The sequence below is a fragment of the Macaca fascicularis genome, chromosome 14 (assembly GCF_037993035.2).
Source record: "Macaca fascicularis isolate 582-1 chromosome 14, T2T-MFA8v1.1".
NCBI classification, from domain to species: Eukaryota; Metazoa; Chordata; class Mammalia; order Primates; family Cercopithecidae; genus Macaca; species Macaca fascicularis.
Genome location: NC_088388.1, coordinates 69,348,997 through 69,376,907, shown reverse-complemented (window position 1 = coordinate 69,376,907; position 27,911 = coordinate 69,348,997). Strand labels below are relative to the sequence as shown.

The 27,911-nt window shown below is 35.0% G+C and overlaps 3 protein-coding genes across 3 annotated transcripts in view; 1 reads left to right on the top strand and 2 right to left on the bottom strand.

The window, feature by feature from the left end:
• The window catches only part of MMP26 (matrix metallopeptidase 26), a 370,667-nt gene that overhangs the window by 325,447 nt on the left and 17,309 nt on the right, over window positions 1-27,911 (top strand). The window lies entirely within an intron of this gene.
• On the bottom strand, window positions 6,110-7,044 carry LOC102119879 (olfactory receptor 51A4). The gene has a single exon (XM_005578926.4). The coding sequence runs from the start codon at window positions 6,944-6,946 to the stop codon at window positions 6,110-6,112; it is 837 nt and encodes a 278-aa protein (XP_005578983.4). The 5' UTR covers window positions 6,947-7,044.
• On the bottom strand, window positions 26,774-27,727 carry LOC102119505 (olfactory receptor 51A7-like). Its single transcript, XM_005578925.4, has one exon. It carries the CDS (start codon window positions 27,689-27,691, stop codon window positions 26,774-26,776), a length of 918 nt encoding a protein of 305 aa, XP_005578982.3. The 5' UTR covers window positions 27,692-27,727.

Here is a 27,911-nt window from a genome sequence, read left to right as displayed (position 1 = left end):
ACATGTTGTATCTCTTAGCAAAATTTAGTACATAGCTTAGAAAAAAGCTCTGAAAGAAAACTTCAAGTCAATTGGGATTTGTATATTACTTATTATGTATACTTAAAGAAAAGATACCAATATTATATATAAATACCTTTCCAGAGAATAGAAAACTTCCCAACTTGTTTTGGAAGTAATATCAACCAATTAGATTAAAACAGCTAATTATGCTATAAGAAAAGTTAATTAATGGTAAATATACCTTATGACCATAGATCTAAACATTTTAAAAATGGTGACAAAGTACAATGACCTATAAATAGGATAATATATCATGACCAAGTCACTTTATCTCAGGAATATGGGATCAATTTTCAGGAGGAGTCATAAATGTACTACTCTACACTGATAGAAAAATCGATAAAACCATATGATTTTATTCAATTATTTTTATCATGAAATATCTGAGAAAATCAGAAATAGAAAGGTGTTACTTTGATTTGGTAAAGACAAATATAAAAATACTGCATGTAACTTTATTTTAATGAGAAAATATTGAACAAGCTCCCCATGATGTGTGGAAAAGTCTAGGATATTCCCATCAGTGCTTACATTCAAAATTATACTAGATTTTCAAGGCAGTATAATGTAGACACAAAAAAGACAGGAAACGTATAAAATTTGAAAGGATAAAGCAAATATGCCCCTACTTGCAAATGATATGAATGTTTATGTAAAAATTATAAACATTAAATTATGAACATTATAAACATTAAGGTGAGTGAATTCAGAAAAGCTGGCTGGATATAAGGACAATTTACAAAATCGAAATCTAGCACATTGAAAAACAATCTGATATTATATCCTAAAATGTCATTTGTAACAGGATCAGAAACATTAAATATATAAAAATAAATGAGATAGAATGCTTTCAGGATATGTAAGCTGAAAACTTAAACTTTGCCAAAAGCTTTAAGAAGACCTAAATAAAAAACATAGACATGCCATGTTTACTGACTGGAAAGCTCTATATTTTTAAGATGTTAATTCTTCCCAAAATAATGTATTTAATAAACACAATTCTAGTCAAATTACACTAGGTTTTATTGTTAAAATTGACAAGTTGATTTAAAAAATTATATGGAAATGCAAAAGACCTATAATAGGTAACAGAAGTAAAAAAATGGGTGTATTACACCATTAGATTTCAAGTCTAACTCTAAAGCTACATTTGATAAGCTGTGTTATATTGACACAAGAAGAGATAAATAGATTAATGGAATATAACATATTTCAGACTTTTATACATACATATAGGTCCTTTTGATTTATGACAGTGACAAATTCAATAAGGAATAGATGGCATTTACAATAGAGAGCAATTTAAATGCAAATAGAAGAAAGAAATCTTGAGTTTTATCAAAACATTAATTTGAGTTGGACAATAGGCCTGAGTATTCTAGGTAAAACAAAAAATCTTGTAGAGAATCTATAGTAATATTTTCATGATCTTGGGATAACCATGGACACAATCCAGGAAGAAAGAATTCCATAGTCAGAATTAATTAACAGAAAGCATTTCTATGGAAAGACCAATCACTCATTGGGAATAAATAATAACATCATATGGAATAGTATTCAGCCTCCAAAAAGGAAGAAATTCTGTCATTTGCTACAACATAGATGGAACTGGAGAATACTATGTTAAATAAAATAAACCAGGCATAGAAAGACAAACACTGCATGTTCTCACATACATGTGGAATCTGAAACAATTGAACTCATTGAAGCATAAAGTAGCATGATGAATACCAGATATTGGGGGATGGGCTTAGTCTGGAGATGATAGTCAAAAGGTAAAGAGATAGGAAGATTAAATTTGGTTTCTTTAGAACAATAGCACAGCATGCTGAGCATAGCTAATAACTGAGTACTCTGTATTTCAATATTATTAAGTTTCTAGTGTTCCATCAAAAAATATGATATATATATCTGCCAGATGATATGTAAAGAGCTACAAATGAGTAAGTAAAAATCAGTAAAAAATAGGCAATGCACTTGACTGCCATTGTTTAATTTGCATTTGAGAAAATGTAAATTAATATGACAATGAGGTGTTATATGATACCCATTAGAATGACTAACATTAAAAAGGTTAACAATCCCAAAGTTTGGTGAACATGTGGAGCATTAGAATGCTTACGCTTTCCTATTAGATGTGTAAATCAGTGCAAGTTCTTTGGTGACAAAGTTTAGCATTATCTTCCATAGGTAAATAAATACCTACTTTATGACTTAAAATACCGTTTCTAGAAAAGTTAGTTCTTGTTTCAAGCAAACGCATTCTAAGAATGTCTACAGGAACTTTATCATATTAACCAACATTTGAAAATGACTAATATTCATCAACATGTGAATGGGTAAAATTGAATTAGGTATTCTGATTTAATTGACTATGATGTTAACCTGAATATCTCAACTTTTGAGAGCTCCCTGGGTGATTCTAATGCCTTACCAAGATTAAAATGTAAAATTTTCATGACTCCTGAATAAGTGCCATTAGTTCAAATGGCATATTTCTGGGTACCTGTCTGTCTTTGATGGCTTGATTTCTCCATAAGTCACAATTACTGCTAGGTACATTGGTACTTAATCACTGGTATAGTACAATAATGTATGCTTTTTAAAGTGCTACCAATGAAATCTCTCCAGGCTGTTACATAAACTGATTTCTTAGATATCATTTAGTGATCATTTTTTGTAAATAGCATTTTTGTTATTATTGTTTCTCACTGAAGTCATTCTGCCATTATTTGTTGTTCTAGTAGATAAATACTGGGTTGTTAGGTTTTTTTTAAATTAATTTTTGTGTTGTTTATTCCTGTGTGATATCATTTCTCCAAATTTTCTGGAAAGAGAATGGCCATTTTAATATATCACAGTCACAGTGATGGGGTTGTGGCACAGGGATTGGCATACGAACCAATTGTGTCAGTCACATTAAGTTTTTGTCCTTGGTATACTGATCACTTCTGCTTAGAATATTAAGGTAGCTATTAAACATTTTTCTTTCAAGTGGGTCTGAGAGTGACAGTTCTCTTAAGCTCTTTTTGTTGAGAGATAAAAAGTGCTCTACTGCCTATTTGTCCACCCACCGTTTAGCAAACTACATGGGTTTGCTTTGTTCAAAATACGTATAGAAACAAAATAGAGAGCTGAAGCACATAAGTTAGCAGTGATAACAACTTCTTTCCAGCACTTAGGTGTGCCGTAGCTCCCAAGGTTCCTACAACTTTCAATTCATGTCTGTTAGCCATTATGATATTTTACCTCAGAATGTTTACATTTCTTTAGGATAAAATTGGGTTTGCTGTTGTTTGCTACGTTCTTCATTTCAGGAACATGTGCAAATCATTATGTTGACCATAAATCATCACCTACCCCACAGGCATTCATGTATCTTTATTTTATTTTTCATTTTATTTTATTAAGAGTGCTCAAAACCCCCAAAATACAGATTATCTTTGAGACTCTTGTATGAGACATCTATGTACAGTATCCTGAAAGAATAAGATGCCTATTAAAGCCACCCAATTGTTACTCATCTTGTTAGTGGAAATGAAGTCTTCATATTGGGCTGCCTGTCCTCACACTGGGAGAATAGGAGTTTCTGTTTCTTTCAATTAATAAAGCATGTCAACTACTGCTTTGTTGTACTACAACCCCAAACCCATGTCTGTGTTTTTAAGACTTTGGAAAAGGCAGATGGATATAGTTACGCACCTCGAACACAGAAGCAGTTCTTGCCCTGATCTGATGATAGGATTTTCTATACTAGGATAGGTTTGTGAAAACATATGTAGCTCTGAATTTAAAAACTAAAATGTACTCAAGATAATACTATCCTGGAGTATCAGAGATTAGGTTTGAATCCCAGCTTTTGACTTCCTCTCTGTGTGAATTTCACAAAATCAAACTCTCAGAGCCTGAATCTCTTCAACTAAAATAAATAGGAAAAAACCCTTTATAAAAAGCTGGGTCATTGTGAAAAACAACTTTTTTAAATGCGTAAAAATACCTGGAAGCACATCGTGCATATATTAGAGGTTTAAAAGTAATGCTTGTATCTGTTAAAATTTTCCATTAATTGGGAAGTACTGTCAGCTGTGGGCTGATTATTATATTTTAAGCATTTGACACTCCTGGAAGGTGTTTCTTGATTTACCTGAGAATGAAGTGTAGGAGACTTGAACTGACGTGATTGACAGAAAGGACTTGATTGAAGGAGTGGGTAAAATAAAAAGGCTAAAGTGGTTTTTACAATATGCAAGATTTTGAGGTCATAATGGGAAGGAAAGTTGGACTATTTGTCAGCCACAAATCTAAAGCAATAAATTTCTCTTTATACCATATCTTTTTTCCTGTTTTAAAAATCTTTACCATCAATGATATGCCTACATTTGAAATACACAATTTAAGAAAGTTGTATCCTACTGTGAATAAATATTACTGAACTCTTCAGCGAACTACTTTTTCTACAAACATGGTCTTATTTTTAAAATCATTCATTAGCATTTATTTATTGAAATCTACTCTTCCTCAGAAATGTGCTAGACATTACATAGGAAAAAATAAAGAAATTATATAGGTTTCTTCAATCGCTCATAATACACTTTATTCAAGAAGTAGAAAGAAATGAAATAAGCATAAAAGGTATCTATAATTGCAAATATTAAGTATAACAAAGAATAAAGAATAAACCAGGAATAAAAAAGATAAAAGAGAGGGTCATCATACAAACTCAGGCTAGGTAATTTATGTTGAAATTAAGCCAAAATTTAAAGAAAAAAAATGGGAATGTGTTATACAAAATTGGTGTCAAGAGAATTTTAACAAAACAGTTCTGATGTGAAAACTCACAGAAAACAAAGAGCTCTGTAAATTCAAAAACAATTCAGTAGGTCAATATGGCTGGAGTTTAATAACAAATCTGATGATATAGAAGAAGTAGAAAAGGTCCAGCCCATGTAGGGTCTTAGAATATTGTTATTTGGCTTGGCGTGTTGGCTCACGTCTGTAATCCCAGTATTTTGGGAGGCCAAAGCGGGTGGATCACTTGGGGTCAGGAGTTTGAGACCAGCCTGGCCAACATGGTGAAACCCTGTCTCTACAAAAAATACAAAAATTAGCTGGGGGTGGTGATACGTGCCTGTAATCCTAGATACTCTGGAGGCTGAGAGGCAAGAGAATAGCTTGAACCTGGGAGGCAGAGATTGCAGTGAGCAGAGATTGTGCTACTGCACTCCACCCTGGGCTACAGAGTCAGATTTCATCTCAAAAAAAAAAAAAAAAAAAAAAAAGAAAAGAAAAAAGAAAGAAAGAAAGAGAAGAAAATATATATATATATATTGATTGATTGATTTAATTGTATTTCTAAAGAAGTAAGAATTCAAATTTATAAAAGGCACTCATACATTCACTTTGCCTTTTCAATTACTCTTGCCTTGCATAGCGAATCTATTATAAGGCAGGGAACTTACCAATATTTTGCTGAAGAAATGCTTGGTGACTGCAGACTACCAGGGTGGGGAAGTGACAGGGCCAGGACTGGACTGAAAAACTATCTGTTGGGTATTATGCTCACTACCTGGGTCCAATACAGCCATGTAAGAATCCAACCCATATCAAATATAAAAGCTAGAATTTAAAAAAGATGGTGACATATTAACATGATTAAAATGGATAAAGAGACAGATATAATATAAAATTTAGGTCTAGCAGTAAAAGAACCTGGTATAGAAAGACTAAATGCAAACAACGAGGAATCCAACTTCTGTCAGACTGTAAAATATATCATTTTTCTGTCTTGGTTGTAATTTGTTGTTTGTGTCAGAGGTACCATCATAAGACACTTATTTTTATTCTGGTTAACTGAAATGGGGACCTCAGGCAATGTACTTCCTGTTTACAGCTTTAATCCCATTCTCAGTATCCAGAGTGAATAAAATAAATCTATGATAACAACAAAAATATGTGTTGATAATTCTTTGTGTCAAATATTAGGTTTTCTCAAATTGACCTTAAATATCTTATCAGACATTTCCAGGTTTTCTGTCACATATGCCTGTTAAATCTTCTGTTGACACAATTTTGCTACAACTCTCACTCTAATCTGTTTAGTTTTTATACAATAAACAATTGGGTTCATTAGTGGAGGTACAAGTAAGAGAACATTTGCCATAAGAACATTAATGATGGGAGAGACGTGTCGGGCAAAGCGGTGGACAACGGCCAGGTTAATGATGGGCAGGTAGAAGATGATCACTGCACAGATGTGTGAAACACAAGTATTGAGAGCCTTAAGCTGCTCTTTTTTGGATGCAATTCCCAGTAAAGTCTTGAGGATCAGGATGTAAGACACGGCAATGAGAATAAAATCTACCATCAGGCAGAGTGCTCCAAAAAAGCCATAGATGACATCAATTCGGTTGTCAGAGCAGGCCAACTTCATGACTGGTGGAGACAGTAGGAGTGGGAGACAGTAGGAGTTTTTCTTACAATATCTCAAGCTTCTTAAAGGGAAAGGGAAAGGAAGAACCAGGAGCATGCTCTTAAAGGAGAATACTATTCCTATTTGGGCAACTCTGACAGTTGTCAGAATTGAGGTGTATCTCAGAGGGTTGTGGATGGCTAGGAATCTATCAAATGACATGATCAGGAGGACTGAGGACTCCAGTACTGAGAATCCATGAATGAAGAATTCCTGGGCAAAGCAGGCATTGGATGAAATTTCAGGAGCATCGAACAGGAAAATTCTTAACATAGTGGGCAGAGTTGATAAAGACAAACCCAAGTCAGACATAGCCAACGTGGAAAGAAAATAGTACATGGGCTCATGCAAGGAGGGCTCTGTCTTGATGATAAAAAGGATGGTGCAATTTCCTAGAACAGCAATAAGATCCATGCTGCAGATGGGGATAGAGATCCAGATGTGTGCATATTCTAGCCCTGGCAACCCAACCAAGAAGAAGGTGGTGATGTCAACATATGATGTGTTGATAATGGACACGATTCATTCATAGGGCTCTGCAATGAAACATATAGATGCTTGTGTTGGTAAAATAGGAATATCTGAAAATTTAGTAGAAAAAGAGCAGTGTTAAATTTGTGGCTTCTTTCAACTTTCTTTTGAGAGAACAGAGCATTTATGTCGCGATCATAATGAAGAGAGATGGAAAATACTTTACACTAGAGTCTGTCTATGCAATGCCCTGAGAAAATTATTTCTGCACGTGTTATTTCTATAGAGAATTCAGATTTAAACTTTGCATTTAGTTATGCATCTGATTTTATTTTTCCTGTAAAATATTAGTAAACCCTAGTGAATTAACTGGAACGTTATACTAATTCTTTCTTTCAGATGTATGTTGTGATCTTCAGTTCTATGTGATCAATTGCCAAAAAAAGAAGACAAGTGAAAGCCAAATAAATGAGAATATCTGGGCACTTACCAGAGAGTGGATATTTTGGTGGGCAATTTTGATAAAAACTAAAGAATCCTGATGTACAAACCCAAGGTATTGCTGAATTTATCTGTTACAAAAGACTCCTCTTATTCCTTTTTACCTAACCAGTGGCTCTGGGATCACAGAGTTCTCTGGGGATTGCAGACAGGGTGGATCTTTTCTGAAAATTGCAATAAACATTTACAGATACAGTAAATCTACAGAGATAGGTGTTACCAAGGAAACTAAAACGACATCTAGTAACACCTGTAATAAGGGGCCATTTGTTTGGAGAGAGGTCCTTAATTGTCATGTATTAGAGAGACATGGTAAATTCTCTGCAAAAGATTGGATATTTCTGATGGATAGTTGGCTTGTGTATTACTCCTCTGCACAAGGTCAAGACTAAGCAGAGATGCTATGAGTTGATTCTGCATTCAAGGAAGTGTTGCAGGACAAACACCCTAGGACACAATGTGTTATCCTAGATTTTATTGCTGAATCCTGAATCCGTCTCCCTAGACCCATTAGATATTGCTAACTAAACATCCCTAAAACCAACTTGTCCAACTTAGACAAGTTTTTCTCCCTTCCCAAATCTGCCCCATTTAAGGGACCTATTTTGGTAATAAGCCTTTAAGAATTTGCAAGCCAAAAATCTGAGCTTCTTTGTCTTACATTTTGTACACAATAATGACCAATATTTCTTAGAAAATTAAATAGTTTTACTTACTGAGTTCCATTACTAGATGACGATTTGGAATCTTGAAAGTTTTTGAATAATATTATCAAGTTATATCATTATCTTCATTTTACTGATTAAGAAAATTTTTCTCAAGATCAAGTCGCCTATTCACAATCACAGAAGTGTTGTAGGGTAGAGGTAAGACAGCAACTCAGGTCTGTTATGTTACTGATAATTAAGTGTATACCACACTATCAGGATGGTCAAGCAATATTTAAGGAGTTACAGACTGAATGTAGCTAGTGAGGAGTAAAAGGGAGTTTTTAAATTAAGATACACACATTTAAATACAAACAATGCCTGCCTGCTGTTTTACGCTGGCATAAAAGCAATTTTTTTTAAAAGAAAACGTGTTTACATCATTGTAAAAACATAAACATTCCAACGAGTTAAAGAATATATTGCAAATAAAAGTAAAGTTAATCCATATCTTTTGCTTTTACACTAACTTGCAGGAAATTGGCATCATTCTACAAAGGGCATCCAGGTCAATTGCTCATCATAATGCATTATTGTTTTTTCCTCTTTCTTTGTCCTCTTGTAATTAGGCAGCATAGCTTCAAACTTGTTTTAAAACTTATTTTTTATTCCTTTCCTCCTTTACCCCGTTGAGAAAAACTGCAGATGTTTTTGTCTTATCTTGAAATACAGCCTAAGAATAAGCTATAAAACTCTAACTTATCCTCCCACACCTTATGCACATTTGTTTTTCTGGATGCTTGTTAAACTTACACTATGCTCATTTATTTTATATATATATATATAGTTTTTTTTGTTTTTTTTTTTTTTTGAGATAGAGTCTCACTCTGTCGCCCAGGTTGGAGTGCAGTGAATCTTGCCTCACTGCAACCTCCATCTCCTAGGTTCAAACAATTCTCCTGCCTCAACCTCCCAAGTAACTGGGACTACAGGTGTGAGCCACCACACCCAGCCAATTTTTTTGTATTTTTAGTAGAGATGTGGTTTTGCCATGTTGGCCAGGCAGGTCTCGAACTCCTGACCTCAGGTGATCTGCTTGCTTCAGCCTCCCAGCATATATTTCCTTAGAAGCTTCAGAGGCTTAATTCTGACACAACCAGGCACCTCCAGAATTGTCTTCCCAGCAGAAAATGACTCCAAGGCCAGAATTCACTCTTGACAAGAGTTTAACTGCGAGATTGACTGAAATTAATTTGTAATCTGGTTGGGCCCATGATGGTGCCAGCTCCTTCACTAGATGGAACAATAATTCAAGATAAGACATTGGAGCAAGTCACAGCACCTGGTACTTCCTATCCCCCCTTCCCCTTGTGCATTCCAACCCCTTCTTCTTAAAGACCTTGTACCCTCTCCAGAATTTGGAAAAGTGACCATTTTTGGAAATAATTCCTGCCATTTTTACCTCCTGCTTGCATGAACAATAAAGCTCACTCTTTTTCTATCATATCTAACTCTTTTTACTTTTGCTTCTTTCTAGAAGCAGTGAGTAGCTGCACCCTTTTGCTGGTTACAATCTCATGTGATGCAAGAGTCTTATTGATTTATTTTCTATAAAACAAGTTCAGATTTTTCTATTGTTGATTCTTTCCTAATATTCTTAAAATCTTTTAATGCCATACTCTGTTTCTCTCTTTTCATGTCTATCTATCTATCTATCTATCTATCTATCTATCTATCTATCTATCTATCATCTATCTTCTCTATCATCCATCTATCATCTATATCCATCTATCATCTATCTGTATCTATCTAGTTTGTTAATTTGTAATTTTCTTTCTCCTATGTCTTTTCTCTTTTCTCTAACTTACCATCCATAAACACAATATGTGCCTGCTGTGTTTCTGAAATGTTATTCCTGTAGTTACTCCTCTTGAGCTTTTGAATTGTTTTCCTTGAATTAAATTACATTTCCTTAGGCTGAATCCCTTGCTTAGTTTGATTTCTGTCTCTAAGTTGCTTATCAGAGGGTTACTAATAAACATACCTGCAACAAAATAAAGTTTTGCGGGAGATGAACAAGAAATAATAGGATAGCTAGCAGAGAGTACAGAGGAATTTCTAGATCCAATTAACAAAAAGAGAAGACAAAAATCTTACAAGATTTCACTGAATTTCTTTTTTTTTTTTTTTTTTTTTTTGAGACGGAGTCTCGCTCTGTCGCCCAGGCTGGAGTGCAGTGGCCTGATCTCAGCTCACTGCAAGCTCCGCCTCCCGGGTTCACGCCATTCTCCTGCCTCAGCCTCCCGAGTAGCTGGGACCACAGGCGCCCGCCAGCTCGCCCGGCTAGTTTTTTGTATTTTTTAGTAGAGACGGGGTTTCACTGTGTTAGCCAGGATGGTCTCGATCTCCTGACCTTGTGATCCACCCGTCTCGGCCTCCCAAAGTGCTGGGATTACAGGCTTGAGCCACCGCGCCCGGCCTGAATTTCTAATAAATTGAAATTTGGAAGGTACTTACCACGCATATCAAAGGAGGCCATTATGTCCACAGCTGTTACAAAATGCCTTTGTGCTGGGTGTAAGATGTGTCTTCCTCAAATATGAATTTGACCATTCTGTCTTCTCTTAAGAAAAGTCAGAAAAATCTTCCACATCAACTCTCTTGATTGAAAGACAATCCCTGCCCTCTCTTCTGCTAGACTATATACACTTTAGCTTCTAGAATGTCATCACTCCCTGTACTTAAGTCCTCTGTTCCATGGGTCTATTTTCCCCTGAACACACCAGAAAGCATCTTGCTTCCATACCATTGCTTCAGAAGATGATGTGAAATAAAGTGTGCAGGGAATTCATATTATCTCTTTAAGAGGTATCTAGTTCAATCATTTATTGTGTTGCTTTATTTTCTTTTCCTGTCCTCTATTGCCCTCACATATGTTGCAAGACTCTTAGCGGTTTATTTTGCATATAATCAGCCCTAACTCGTTTATTGTTGACTCTGTTTTCTAAATATGTTTATACTCTCACAATACTTTTCTCCATTCCTCTTTTTCTTGAACATATTTTTGCCTGTGTGAGTGTGTATGTGTATTCATTTTTCTCCGGTATCTTTTTTCGCACTTTTAGACTCACAATTCATAAATCACAACATACGCCTGCTGTGTTTTTGAGCTGTTACTCTTGTGACCACTTCTCTTGAACTTTTGAACTTTTTTCACTGAATTTCATTTCAGCTCCCAGGAAGAATGCCTTGCTGAGTTTAACTTCTGTCTCCAAGTTGGCTATTAGTAATTTAATAATAAATATGTTCTCAGCAAAACAAAATTTTGAAGCAAATGGACATGGCATAATGGGTTAAAAATAGTGTTTAACAGAAAGAAAATTCTAGGTGCAATTAGTATATAGGAAGAAAATTAAAATCCTAAAAGTAATTGATTGAATGGTGACTACATTCATGTTTTTGGATAGTACTTACTAGTTTTGATACTATACTTACTAGTATCAAAGGAGCTCAAAAATGCCTATGTGCTATGTGTCTGATTTTTTTTTTTTTCTGTAATGTTAGTTTGATTATTCTCTCTTAAAAAAGGTCATAATGCCCCACTCCTCCTTGACTGTCAAATATCTTTACTGACATGCAAAGCCCTGCTCTCTGACCAGTCAGGCTACAAACATTCAGCCTTTGTAATATCATTCCCACTCCCCACCCACTTAAGTTTTCTTAAGTTGCTACTACATGGGTCTGTTATCTACTAAACATATATACCATAAAACTTCCTTTTTCCATACTATGGCTTCAGAGGATGATCTGGAATGGGATCTGATCATAATTCGGAAAGAAACAATCCTGATTGCTGAAATCTCAAAATATCAAAATCTCCAAAGTCTAAAACTCCAAAAATTACAATCCCAAAGGGTGAAAATCCAGAAAATATAATTCTGAAAAAAAAATTTTAAATATATTTACAGTTTAAAAAGGAGATTTATTTGAGAAATGTAAAAAGCATAGCAGAACCTTTCATAAGCCACTTTACACAATAAAATATATAATAATAACATACATATTTTTGCAAGCATAAATGCTCAGGTATATACTGACAACAATCACAGGGGTATAATAGTTACTGAGCCAATGAACAGTATACATAAAAAGGTAAGTCAAAAAAGGAAATGTATAATGCATAAAACTATAGTCAGTAATTGTATGCACTCAGCTTTATAAATCGATCATCTGAAATACCGATTTGAGCAACTTAAGTCTTTTGATGAGATCAGTCAAATACTGTGATGAGTCATTATGACATATGTAGTCACGTAAAGAGCTGAGAACTCAATAAATTTTGTCTTCACAACTGCAGATGTATCTAAAGGATATTTCTTCATTTTCCGAGGAAGTTTCAGTGTTTCTACATATACGCATATGTTTACACACACAGTCAATTTTGTGATAATGCATTTTCATGGAGTTAAATTTCTGATGTCCAAGGCAGCAATAGAAAAGTCTGTCCTAGCTTTCAGTAAAAGACTAATTTGGCTTCTGTATTTGTTTCCTCTGGGCCCCTGGCTGATTTGATGGTGCCTAGCAACATTGAAGGTAGATATTTCCCACCCAGTCCTCTTACATGCACACACCAATCTCCTCTGGAAATACCCTCACAGACACATCCAAAATAATATTTTACCAGGTTTCTAGCTATTCCTTAATCCAGTCAAGTCGACACCTAAAATTAAGTTCACAAGTTCATCCCTTGTCAACTTAGTAACCATAAGCATCTCCTTAAACTATACTTAATTTCCAAATAAAGACAATAACAAAGTAATAGTTTCATCTAACATGATGCAACCATCCTGCAGACAGGCGAAAATGTGCTAATCTATTCCTCAGAATTTGGCTTTCATAATTTCAACACTTGGGATTTTAATTTTTGGGAGACTGCATTTTTGAGGTTTTAGATTTGAGGGATATGAACTTTAAGAATTTTTAACTTTTGGGATTTCAGCATTCTGAATTATGGTATTTGGGATTGCATCTTTTGAGATTCTGACCCAAATTCATCTGAAATGAAGTGTGCAGTAATCAATGAAAAACAGTAATTTGTTTCAAGGATACCTGTCTGTAAATACTACTATAAATCATTTTCCTTTAATATAAAAATACATAGAACAGAATTGATATTTTCAACGTTATAAAACTGGAGCCAACACCTGTTTTTTTCCTGATGTTTGGCATGCTGTGTTTTTTGTTTTTTGTTGTCTCTTTTGTATATTCGTTCCTATCCTATCTGCAGGTAAGCACAAATTAATCCTCAAATCCTTGGTCAAGTTCTAACTCAGTAGTGGAAACAGCAGCAACTCAGTGTGTAGTGTGCTCCTTGATAACATTGCTGTTTTGTCTCTTCCCTCTAAAGTCTCAGAATCACATATAAGCAGATATCATTTTACTTAGACTAAAATACACTGAATGAATTAAAAGTCACAGTCTCAATTTGGAGACCTCTGTATTTAAATTGAAAGATGAAATGAAATGTATATAAATCCCACTCTCACATTACTTAGAACTTAAGAAATTATAGATTTTTATGAGAGTCGTAAGGTTGCTTTCTTATTTATCAATAGAAAAATAAATATAAAGCTAATATTTAAACCTGATTAGAAGCATGCTGGGTTAGGACAGATGATAGAGACAGAAACTCCTAGTGGTCACTGTTGCTTTCTCACAGATGCCCACTGCAAACTCAGTGTTTCACATATCTCTACCTCCAAACAACTTATTTCAACATGTAAGGCAGTAATTCTATAATTCAGGAACATGTTACCTAAAAACCAGATCCAGGTACAGGATTTTAATTTTTTTCTATGTTGAAATAGTAATTTTGGTTTAGCACTTTGCTGATTTCCATAAGTCGGCAGAACTCTGGACTTCTACCCTGCATTTACATACACTGTTGGACTTTTTGACGAATCAGAGTACTGGCATCCATTTTAATCACTTGGAGAACAGAGTTATACAAAAAGCATGTGAATTACTGGGTTGAGCTGGTGCAAAGGCAAGTAGTAACTGTGACATTAGTAAGCTTACCAGAAAGTTGATAAATATTTGAGCCCACATGTCAAAGTACAGGGGAAATAGAGACAGAACACAGTTACCAGAGTTTTGCTGCTGTGTAAATTTAGCAATTTATCCTCATCTGCCAAGTCTCATCCTGCCTAACAGATGCTTTCCCATTAGCCAACAAAGCTCTGGGGATTCCAACTCAGAAGAATGTACTTAAATTCCTACCCACCAATAATAGACAAACAGAGAGCCAAATCATGAGTGAAATCCCATTCACAATTGCTACAAAAAGAACAAAATACATAAGGATACAACTTACAAGGGATGTGAAGGACCTCTTGAAGGAGAGCTACAAACCACTGGTCAAGGAAATAAGAAGGGACACAAACAAATGGAAAAACACTCCATGCTTATGGATAGGAAGAATCAATATCATGAAAATGGCCATAATGCTCAAAGTAATTTATAGATTCAATGCTATCCCCATCAAGCTACCATTGACTTTCTTCACAGTTAGAAAAAAACTACTTTACCTTTCATATGGAGCCAAAATAGAGCTCATATAGCCAAGAAAATCCTAAGCAAAAAGAACAAAGCTGGAGGCATCACACTACCTGAGTTCAAACTGTACTACAAAGCTACAGTAACCAAAACAGCATGGTACTGGTACCAAAACAGATATATAGACCAACAGAACAGAACAGAGACCCCAGAAGTAATGCCACACACCTACAACCCTCTGATCTTTGACAAACCTGACAAAAACAAGCAATGGGGAAAGGATTCTCTAGTTATTAAATGGTGTTGGGAAAACTGGCTAGCCATATGTGGAAAACTGGCTAGCCATATGCAGAAAACTGAAACTGGACCCCTTTTTTACACCTTATACAAAAATTAACTCAAGATGGATTAAAGACTTAAACGTAAGACCTAAAATCATAAAATCCCTAGAAGAAAACCTAGGCAATACAATTCAGGACATAGGCAGGGGAAAAGAATTCATGACTAAAACACCAAAAGCAATGGCAACAAAAAGCCAAAAATTGGCAAATGAGATCTAATTAAATTAAAGAACTTCTGCACAGCAAAGGAAACTGTCGTCAGAGTGAACAGGCAACTTACAGAATGGGAGAAAATTTTTGCAACCTATCCATCTGACAAAGAGCTAATACCCAGAACCTACAAAGAACTTAAACAAATGTATAAGAAAAAAAAAATCAAAAAGCTGGCAAAAGATATGAACAGACACTTCTCCAAGGAAGACATTTATGTGGCCAGAAAACATATGAAAAAAAGCTCATCATCACTGATCATTAGAGAAACTCAAATCAAAACTACGATGAGATACCATCTCATGCCAGTTAGAATGGCAATCATTAAAAAGTCAGGAAATCACAGATGCTGGAGAGGATGTGTAGAAATTGGAATGCTTTTACACTGTTGGTGGGGGTATAATCAATTCAACCATTGTGGAAGATGGTGTGGCGATTCCTCTAAGATCTAGAACAAGAAATACCATTTGACCCAGCAATTGCATTACTGGATATATATACAAAGGATTATAAATCATTCTACTATAAAGACACAAGCACATGTATGCTTATTGCAGCTGTATTCACAATAGCAAAGACTTGGAACCAACTCAAATGCCCATCAATGATAGACTGGATAAAGAAAATGTGGCATGTATACACCATGGAATACTATGCAGCCATAAAATAGGATGAGTTCATGTCCTTTGCAGGAACATGGATGAAGCTGGAAACCATCATTCTCAGTAAACTAACACAGGAACAGAAAACCAATCACCACATGTTCTCACTCATAAGTGGGAGTTGAACAATGAGAACACATGGACACAGGGAGGGGAACATTACACACCAGGGCCTGTCAGAGGGTGGTGGACCAGGGGAGGGACAGCATTAGGAGAAATACATAATGTAGATGACGGGTTGATGGGTGCAGCAAACCACCGCGGCACGTGTATACCTATGTAACAAACCTGCACGTTCTGCATACATATACCAGAACTTAAAGTATAATGAAAACAAAAGAGTTCCAGCAGGTGAACTCTCAACTGACCCTGGAACCGAGGAGAGTCATACAGTGCCCCTTAAATAGCAATAGTCAACAATTTGTGAACAATACCTTTTAAGCTTCCTTGGCTCTCTCTGAGAGAATTATGATTATCTCTTCCGTGATTTCAGCACACCATATAAAAAATCTTAGAGCAGTTTCACAGTGTAGGATAACTAGGCCTTTATGTGTCTACTTCTTCCACCTGATTTAACTTTCTTGAAATTACAGGTTTTTCACTTTATAAATTGAGAAGGCTTTAAAAATTTAATTTGAATCTAGCATCTTCAATGCCAATAGTTTTCAACTGGAGGGATATATCATACTTTAGTATAGAGTTTTAGAAAATTACCAATGCCTAAGCCTTATTTCAAATTCATTGTCTCTCTTTACTTAATATGCCATGTATTTTATTGATATTTTGTTGACATATTATTTATATTATTTCTCATGATATATATTGTTTTCACTGTAAAAATATGTTTGTTTCACTGTAAAAATTGTTTTCACTGTAAAAATATGCTTATTCCCTTTTAAATATCAGACATAACATTCGCTGTCCTTGAACAAAGTTTTTATGATGATTCTTAGAGATATTTTGTTTAAAACTTCTTTTTTTGTAATATTTTTATAATCTTCTTTTACACATCACAGAAGCAACTAATTTTTTGTCAATTTTATTATTTTCATTATCAACTATAATCAAAAATTTTACATTTAAAATGTATTAGTAATAAATTATTCATGGCCTTTTAAAGATGGACTTTCTAAAGTTAGCTTAATTATCTTAAAACTGTGGGTAATTTTTTTTTCACTTTGATGCATTTCTGGAAGTTCTGTAATTAGTAACAGACCAGAATTTTATGTTTTTCAGGGCCCATGAAAAAGGACTCTATTAGGTACTTCAAAATTTTTTAAAATAGCATCTTAGGTTACCTATAGACCATTCTCTGGCCTGAGTTATGATTTCCAGGACTCTTTTTAGTCAAGAGGAGGACAGCTCCACTAGACCACTAACCCACAATTCAGCAGCACAAGAATTAATTTTACAGGGCTAAATCAACTGATAAGGAACAATATATATGTGTTATGCTCTATTGTCTTTATATATAATAGGCTTCTCTCTTCTAAGCTACCAGAAATCCATAATAATCTAGTAAATTCTGCTCGTTAAAAATTGAAATTAAATAGTTCGAAAGTGTAGTCAATTTTCATTAAATTCTCAGAGTTCAGAAGTTCTCATTGCGTGTCCTTGCTTTTTATGACGTGTTATTTACAGAGGTTCAGTAAGAACCTGCCTTCTTTTGAAGCATGATACAATTTGAAAAATTGATTACATTGTCTTCCACAATAGTTGAACTAATTTACACTCTCACCAATAGTGTAAAAGCATTCCTTTTTCTCCACAACCTCACCAGCATCTACTGGTTTTTAATATTTTAATTATAGCAATTCTGACTGGTGTGAGATGGCATCTCATTGTGGTTTTGATGTGCATTTCTCTAATGAACAGTGAGGTTGAGTTTTTTTCGTGTTTGTTGGCTGCATGTATGTCTTCTTTTGAAAAGTGTCTATTCATGTCCTTTGCCCACTTTTTAATGGGGTTGTGTTTCTTCTTGTAAGTTTGTTTAAGTTCCTATAGATGTTGGATATTAGATTTTTGCCAGATGGATAGATTGCAAAAAATTTCTCCCATTATGTTATTATCTCTCTGTTTACTCTGTTGGTAGTTTCTTTTGCTGTGCAAAAGCTCTTTAGTTTAGTTAGATCCCATTTGTCGATTTTTGGTTTTGTTGCAATCGCTTTTGGTATCTCTGTCGTGAAATCTTTGCCCATGCCTATGCCCTTAATGGTATTGCCTAGGATTCCTTCTAAGGTTTTTATAGTTTTGAGTTTTACAGGTAAGTCTTTAATCCATCTTGAGTTAATTTTTATATATGATGTAAGGGGGACTTCCAGTTTCAATTTTCTGCATATGGCTAACCAGTTTTCCCAGCAGTATTTATTAAATAAGGAATCCTTTCCCCAATGCTTATTTTTGTCAGATTTGTTGAAGATCAGATGGTGGTAGGTGTATGGTCTTATTTCTGGACTCTCTATTCCATTCCATTGGTTTATGTGTCTATTCTTGTACCAGTATTATGGAAGACAGTGTGGTGATTCCTCAAAGACCTAGAGGCAAAAATATCATTTGACCCAGCAATCCAGTTACTTTGGTATATACCTAAAGGAATATAAATTATTCTATTATAAATATACATGCACACATATGTTCATTGCAGTACTATTCATAATAGTAAAAACATGGAATCAACCTAAATGCCCAACAATGATAGACTGGATAAAGAAACTGTAGTACATATACACCATGGAATACTATGCAGCTATAAAATGAATGAAATCATGTCCTTTTCAGGGACAAGGATGGAGCTAGAGACCATTATCGTTAGCAAATTATCACAGGAACAGAAAACCAAATACTTTATGTTCTCACTTATAAGTGGAGGCTGAATTATGAGAACACATGGACACATGCATGGGAACAACACCTACTGGGACCTGCTGGAGAGTGGCGGGGTGAGAGGAGGGAAAGAATTATGAAGAATAGCTAATGGATGTTGGGCTTAACACTTAGGTGATGGAATGATCTGTGTAGCAAACCACCGTGGTACACATGTATCTGCGTAACAAACCTGTCCACATACTGCAAATATACCGCTGAATTGAAAATTAAAGTTGATTACCCAACAAAGGCCTTACCTGGAGTATCACATCCTGGAGAATGTTTAATCAGGTATGACCAGCCTCTTTTAAGGAACTATAGTTGACTTTATGGATCCAATGCTGACAAAGCTCTCCCAAGTAAACTGGCCTCTTATCTGGCCTATGTGGTCTAGCCCTTAGAAGTGCTAAGAAAGATCACATCCTAGTAGGCCAAGATCCTTGGGGTATTTTGTGGACTTTGAGAAAAGAAAATATTACACTAAATTATAGTTACCTAAAGGAGTAATTTGATGAAAAGAGTTCTTGAACTAGGATTTCTAGACTAGGTACAGGATATAAAAGTAGCTTTTAAATGTCCAATTTTAGATTCCTTATTACAATTTATAAGAAGGAAAAATTAGCATTTTTCCTTTCCTTACATAGATAATGAGGCCAAGGTTAATGAAAGTATTGTTTTGTGCTCGAGATTAATCTTTCTTTGAGATGATTTTTTAAATAATAACTAGAGACTACAGGGAAAAAGTTGTGTTTTGATGGAAAAGTATGCATTGTTTAAAGCACAACCTTCTGGGTTATCCGATTCCAAATAGATGGGGAATTTGTTCTTTCATTGCCTTTGAGATATTTTACAACTCTGTAAATTTTATTGATTAACAGAAACCAAAGTAATTCATGTATGGAGACATGCAAATAAATTCTGTCTCATACAGGTTCAATGGACTTCCTTCTACTGTGGAAGCATCCATTCCTATACTTAATGTGCAAACTCACGTCAACATTCCTCCTATGACTATGTCTGTTCTGTGAATTCTCCTTCTAAGTAGTTGTAGCATTTGCCACATTCCTCACTTAAAAATAAATTAAATGAGAACACCTTTAATGGATGTTTATTTTATACCTGTGTGAGCACCATGATTTTGCTTTTTTGTAAAAATTAAAGGATTTACATTCTTGAATGGGAGAGAGAAAACAATATGTACAGTATAATGACTTATGCATTAGTGTTAAAAATTATTTATGACACTTTTTAGGAAACCTTAAGGAAGACTTTATTCATAGAGACTATGACAATAGCTATGGGGGTGACTACCACAATGTGCTGTTACAATAGGGAAAAGAGATTAGTCTCAACAAATACAGAAGGAAAGGTAGGAATTTATAGCCAAAAACAGAGCAGTGATGGGCAGGAGGAGTTGGTGGGTGGAATATTACTAATAGGAAACATCAGGGGTATGGGTGTACTCTGGCCACACTGCCCTAAGAGCTTGCCACTGCCATCCTCACTCCACTATCCACCAGGGTGATTACACATCATCAGGGGAATGGTAGAGGATGAGGTACCTGATTCAGTATCTCAGGTGATTAGATATGGAGGGTGAACTGTTCAGGTTAAACTGATTTAGCAAGATTCTTGCTAAATTGAACAATACAGAGATAAACACAGAAACCCTAAAGTTGAGGCTAGCTAAGAAGAGAGTTCAGAGATGGCTGAGTAGAGCTTGGTCAAGGTGAGAATCTCTGTCATCAACCCTCTTGTTCAAGGAAATGAAAGAGTTTCTTCTTTAGTGTGAACAATGTTAGTTCGTTTTCTTATTCAGTCATCTTTTTTTCATCAAGGAAAACCTGTCTTATCCGTTACAATGTTAGTCCATTTTATTCATTAGGGACAAGCTGTCTTATCTGTTGAGACTTTGTAGTCAAGGATATTTGCTCAGGCCTTTAATGAAGGGAATTGTTGTGAAAGTTTTTTAAAGAGATCGATAGTTGAAAACCTAGCATCTGAGTTCAGAGGGCAGCTAGTGGGATTCTACCTGTTGAGCTCAAAGTAACTTTAGATGATGGAGTGAGGATGGCAGTGGCAATATGACTAAAGGTTTTGTTTGCAGTTTGAAGGCCTCTAGTGATAGAGTCAGGTGATTCGGTAAATTTCTGAGTGGTTCACACACCAGCAGGCAAGAAGATAAAATTTGAAGTTTATAACAAGTTTTCCAACTTCAGCTTAAAAGGTTTGGTGAAAGGATAGTTTCATTCTCAGTAATGCCAAGTCAGAAGGGTAGAAGAAAAATTGGAAATATTGATTGGAAGAGTTGTAGTCAGATTTTAAAAGAAAGTAAAAGTGGTACTCAATAAGGGTGTACTGTACTTTTCCAGTGAAACAAAATTACTCTTTATATTCAGCTCTCTTTCTTAATTACCAAAAAAGTCTGGTCTCATTAGCTTTGGCTTAATTATTTATGTAAGTGCAGCAAGAATGGCAATTAACTGCAAAGACCTTACAGGTTTCCTTTGCTGCAACTTTTCATAAGAATCTGAAATTTGATTTTAAATACTCTTTCAAGGTCAAACAGTCAAGCCAAGAACTTACCACCAAAGTTCATTTGCAATACCTAGAGATTTGTGTGAATTTATTCTCTTCTTGAGGTCTCAAAGATATTCTGAGGTTCCTGCACCCATCAGAAAGTGAACTTGTTTACCTGCATTTAAAACTGGGATGTTTTTTTCCTAGAAGGCTTTATGAAGCTTTGGCTTCATAAAGTCAACCTTGCTTCCTTAAATTTGATTCTAAGCACATCATTCTCAAACATAATATTATAACCAAAACTTCAGTAATAAAATCAGTGTTTTCAATTGTGTCCTGTTACAGATTCTTTTTGAACTTATCTGATAACTATTTTACACAGATATAAGAATATTCAATAAAAGTTTCAAAATTCTGAAGGGATAAGGTAGGGAGAAAAGAAAAATGTTTCATATTTGTTTACAGCATATAATCTACTAAATTTCTGTAACTTACATATTGCTTGAGACAAAAGGGAAAGGGGCTTCTTTTATTCAGAAAATACGACATTGAAGAATCAACAGTGTTTCAAAACAAAACCCATTCTTTATGAATTCATTCAGTCCCATGGAATATATTTTGTTTTGCTTGGTTTTATGTTAGCAGTTTCATGAACCCATTCAGTTCTAAAGATCCAATAAGAGTTAATTTGACAAGATATTTGGTTGCTTCTGTGACACTCAACAAAAATAATAACTGGAATTACTGCTGATAGCATTATATTAGGGCATATCGTAAATAGAAAAATAATTCATAAATTTCTATTTACATGATTTCAGAAATAATAACATTTTGACAATACAAATATAACCTAGGAAAGATTAATTATCTTTTTTATTTGACAATGTTTCCATGAAATTTAGCAAGTAAAATAAACCAAATTGTTTTTTAACTTTTCTCTTTCCATGGTGAAAGAACAAATCTTTTGAGAGTTTTCAGAGGCCCTCTGGGAAATCTCAAGATCAATTCAAGAACAGGAAGATTTCATTTAGGATTTGATTTTGGAAAGGCAACATTTTCAAAAATTTTTTTTAAAAAAAGCTCTTTTAAAAATGAGAAGTCTTGATTCTCTTAAATAATTATTTTCTTAAAATAATCTCTTAAAGAGTATCATAGCATAAATATTAGGATAAAATGCAGCAAACTATTCTGATAAGACATAGAACTTTGGTTTTCTAGTAGATTACTAAAATGGTACAGAAAAACACTTTTACAATTTTTTATTAACAGCAGACAAATAATCCATAAAACTTTGTCATTTTTGTTTTGCATCTGTATTAAAGATAATTAAAGACATTAAAGATAATTAATAAAAATAGATCCACTTACATATTTAGTCAACTTGACCACACATAAAATTCCTGTTTACAAACAATCTATACTCTTAAAAAATATCCATGTGAGTTTTCCTTTTCTCATTCAGGAATACTTGGTCATACTTTAGAATGAAATTACTTTAGGATAAAATTGCCTTTTTTTCCCCTAAACAACATCATATCTTTCATACTTCATACTTTTTCTTCTTGAAAACACACTGGACTTTCCTTAAATTTTTTTAAATGAGTTTTTTCCTTATTATTTTTAGTAGTTTTGTCCACATACATTGATTATAACATTTAACCATCAGTTTCTTTCTTTACAGAGAAAACTATAATAAGAAATAGAAAAATATGAATTGTCATAAGCCCAGATTTGGTAATAGGATTGCAAATTTATTAATACACAATTTCACAATTTCTAGAGGCATATACTTACTCATAGATCAATTTTTCAATGTGGCAAAAACATGTTTACTAACGAATTCAAATATATGTAACTTCTATAAAACATATAAAAATAGGATGCCAAAAGAGTGTAAACTTAAACTTATGCTTAGTAATGAATATTGTACTAGTTCATCTTATTAGAAATGACTTAGATACTTAACAAATATCTATTATTAATGAAGCAGCCTAACATTAAGGTTGCAAGTTACTAAAATATTCTGGAAATTGTTTCAAGGTAGACATAACACCGAACAAAGCCAGCCATTATCTCATATCTCAAGTAATTTACCTGTTAACTTTTTTTTATGTGGCAGGCATGTTAGGTAAACATTACAAAAGTAGAAACCTAAAGAGTTAGATACATTTTCGTTTGTTTTACTGCTGTGGTTGACACACATAAAATATTTATATTAAACAATTAATTTTAATTGCATCTTTACTCATGTTCCTAAGTTGAATGATTTTCATAATCTTAAACATCCAGTAGATATACTATTACCTTACTCAGCTTTTAAACCCAAGTAAAGTGAAATGTATGCTTTTTATTATGCTTAATGCTGATAACTCAGAAGATATAAGGGTTTTCATTAAGCAAACATTATTAAAATAGGCTCACTTACCACATATTTGCCTATGTCAAGCAAATTTGAAAATAATTTTATTTAGGTTTTTTTCTGGAAATTTTAGGAATATTTAATTTATAGGCACTCACTAATCTGGATGCCAATTTGAATAAAGTTCCTTTAAGGTATTTTATAAACTAATTCGGTAATACTACCCAGAAGTAGAAAAATATTACATCTACATAACATGTTTACATGAATGCATATACATTTGATTTTAAAATTCTTAGCTACGAGTTAGTAAAGCATAGTAATACAAAACTGACTGGTCTATATAAAGTAGTTCTTATCTTTAATACACTTTATATTTCTGTCCAAATAGTATTTTTGACAAAAATTGAATAAATTGAAGTTACTGACTCAATAAGGTCTAAATCTTTTTTTAAACCAATATTTATGGGGAATTTTTATGATTTTCTTTTGTCCTGATAGGTAACCTGACAGAAGTTGTGGGCTACCTTTTAGGCAAGTGTCTGAGGAAACATCAAGCAGTCATCTGGCTGTTTCCAAAGCTCCTCTGAATGGATAAAGTATCCAGTCTATTTTCAGTTAGCCCTTTCCCTGTCTTTCTGCCTCAGATGATTGCTGTTTGGGGTTCCCGAGTGCCTTGAAAGCTCTTGATGTGTATAGGGAGTTCAAGTGAGTATAGAGAAGTGAGCTGCTTAAGCTGAGGTTTATTGTGGAGGCTGCGGTGAGGCTGTTCTGGGGATGGAGGTGCCAGGTGGGCCAGTCATCAGTCTCCTCAGGGGAAAGTGCTGGTGCACAGTGGTTCCTTCTTGGTATTAAGTGAGGTCATCTTCAGTGATAGTGATGAGACCAAACAGGTCGGTCCTTGGGCCCTTGGAAGTGCATTTATGGTGGTGGCTTTGGCACTGGCAGACCCAGGAAAGATTGTCCTCAGGTCATCAGGCATTGTGCACAGGTACCAGTGGTGGTGATATCAGCGATGGCCCTAGATGGGCTGATTCTCGGGCCCCTCAGGGGCTTATGGTGCTGGTGCCACCCTGCTCTCAAAATGGTGCCCTGATGCAACAGCGTGTGTCCTGGGGTGAAGGGAGTGAATAGACTTGGTGGTACATACAGTCAGCAAATATTCAAGAAGGGAATTTCAATTGACTGAGAAATTCTCATTAGGAAAAGAAGAATCAAATGGAAGTAATAAAACATTCTCACACACCGTCATGAAAAAAATTCCAGCCCACAAATCAGGAAATAAATTTTAATCAAAATTAGGATCCAGGAAGAACATATACCCCAAAAGTTGAGGAATAATCCCTACTCAAGACAGAGCCAGGAAGAAAGACTTCCAGCCTACCAGTTACCTGTCAAACAGAGAAGCCTGAACCTGGGCCTCTAACTCAGTTCCTGCTTACCTGGGATTGTAGCACAGCTTCTTGAGTACACACAAAACCTTAAGAATCAAATCTGTCCTTACGATTGTTCAATGGGCTGTCAAAAGTGTGTACATACGGTCCTGAGTGAAAAGTCTGGGGGTCCAATGATTAATGTGATCCTGAATCATGGCACCTCAGTTACTTTTGATGCTTAAAGAACAGTAAGAAAAACTTTATTAACAGAGAGTAACATGATATGTACAGAGGTTTGTTGTAGGGGAGAGAGATTGGGCTCAACTCTAAATAAACAGTGAAAAGCAAGAATTTATGGATAAGGAGTAAGGTTGGGGCATAGGTTACTAAGTGGAAAATTATTAAAAGGAAACATCAAGAGTAGGGAAGACTCTGGCTCACCTGACATTCCTAGTGTTTTGTGTTGCTGTAAAGGAAAATATCTCAGTCTGTGTACTTTATAGCAAAATGGGTTTATTTGGCTCACAGTTCTGCAGACTGTACAAGAAGCATGATACCAATATCTGGTTCTGGCGAGATCCTCAGAAAGTCTCTACTCATTGGTAGAAGGGGAAAGGGAGAAGGTATCACATGGCAAGAGGAAGGAAGCAAGATAAAACGAAAGAGGAAGAAGTAGCCAAGCTCTTTTGTTAACAGCCAGATCTCACAGGAACGTAGAGTGAGAACTCACTCAGTCCTGCAAGAATGGTACCATGCCCTTCATGAGGGATTCACCCATGTGACACAAACAACTCCACACTAGGGCCCATCTCCAACACTGGGGATTAAATTTTAACATGAGATTTGCAGGGGACAAATGTCCAAAGCATATAGTTGACCTAACAGGATTCTTGCTAACAGCAAGCCAGAATTGTCATACATCAAGTGGGGAATGGTAGAATATGAGGAAATCAATTAAACATCTAGAGTAATCAGATATGGAAGGGAAGGGGCTTTGGTTAAACTGACCTAGGATGACTCTTGCTAAAATTGAACAATATGGAGATGAATATGAAAATCAAGGCCAAGTTGAGAAGTAGAGGAGTGAGTCTTTGTCATTATGTAGAATTCCCATTGAAATGTCAAAGACAGGAATCTGTCACCTTAGAAGATGACATTTGATGCTCAGGAAGGAAATATTACAGTAAATAAAATGAGTAAATAAAGCCAATGTTTATTTTATTTTTATAAATTTTTCTTGTATGCATGTTAGTTTGTTTGAATAGTTTCATGTGCAAGAGTGTTAGTTATTGCCTATCTCAATTTCAGTTCCTGAGAACAAGCACATATCTCAAAAATGTCAAAAGTATGTGTTGAAAATAAGTACTTCAAATAAAGAGGTAGTCTTTGGTCACCTCTGATCACTGTCCAGTTGTTATGCAAGTGTATACCATTAATTTTCAAATTAACATATAGAATAGTCTTTTAATCATTATGAAAATGACAAGAATGCATTGTGTTCATAGGAGTGGTAAGGGAAGCTGCGTAAGAGTGAAACCTGGGAATACATTTTGTTTACATCAGAGCCCCAAGCCTAAATACTGAACCAACAGGTTTTCAAGTTTGATTCTTTAATCCTAATAAACAGATTGAGAAACTATATTGTAACATGATTAACATAGTATGTTTTCTTATTGATCTATTCTGCTTGTTTTCTCGACATTGAGTTAAGCATCATGTGGTTAAGCATCCCCTTCAGCTTTGCTTCTGGCACAGTTTTTTTAAGACGAGATTTCTTATCTGCTGGCTCTTCACACAGTATACAATGGGGTTCATCAGTGAAGGCACAAGCAGAAAAACATCAACTATGAGGATCCTAGTGATTGGGAAACTATGTTTGGCAAATCGGTAGATGACAGCTAGGGAGATAATGGGCACATAGAAGATGAGCACAGCACAGATGTGGGAAACACATGTATTGAGGACCTTGAGCCTTTCCTTTTGTGATGCTGTGCTCAACACTGCTTTCAGTATCGACATGTAGGACATGAAAATAAATGTCAAGTCTATGATGCCTGTGAGAGCCACAAATAAGCCATAGATGATGTTGACCTTGCTGTCAGAGCAGGCCAGTTTCATGACATCTTGATGGAGGCAGTAGGATTGGGACAGGAGGTTCTTCTTACAGTATTTTAGATGTTTTAGAGTGAAAGGAAATGGGAGGATCAACAAAACATTTTTGAGAGAAAAAGCAAGCCCAATTTGAATGACTCTGGCACTGGTGAGGATGGAAGTGTATCTCAGGGGGTTGCAGATGGCAATAAAGCGATCAAAGGACGTTATAAGAAGTATAGATGACTCCATAGCTGAGAATCTATGGATGAGAAACTCTTGAGCAATACAGGCATCGGGGGAAATTCCTGGAGCATTGAACAGGAAAATCCTTAACATGGTAGGGAGAGAGGAGAGGGATAGTCCCAGGTCAGAGAGAGCCAACATGGAGAGAAAATAGTATATGGGCTCATGCAAAGAAGGCTCTGTTTTTATGAAAAATAGAATGGTACAATTCCCCAGGATAGCAACAGTGTACATGATACATATGGTGAGAGAGATCCAAATGTTGGCATGTTCCATATCTGGGATCCCAACCAAGTAGAAAACAGAGATTTCCATTTCAGAGGTATTGAGAGTGGACGTCCCAGTATTTAAGAGCAAAGATGAGAAGCTCATAAGATGTTTTCTGTAGAGGTATAAGTAGATTGGCTCAAATGCTCTATCCTATTGAACTCATTGAGGTCTTATGACACCAGGTATATAGACAATTTTTAGACACAAACCTAAAGGGAGAAATAGATAGGTAGACTCAACTAAAAAGAAAAAACTGAGAGAAAAA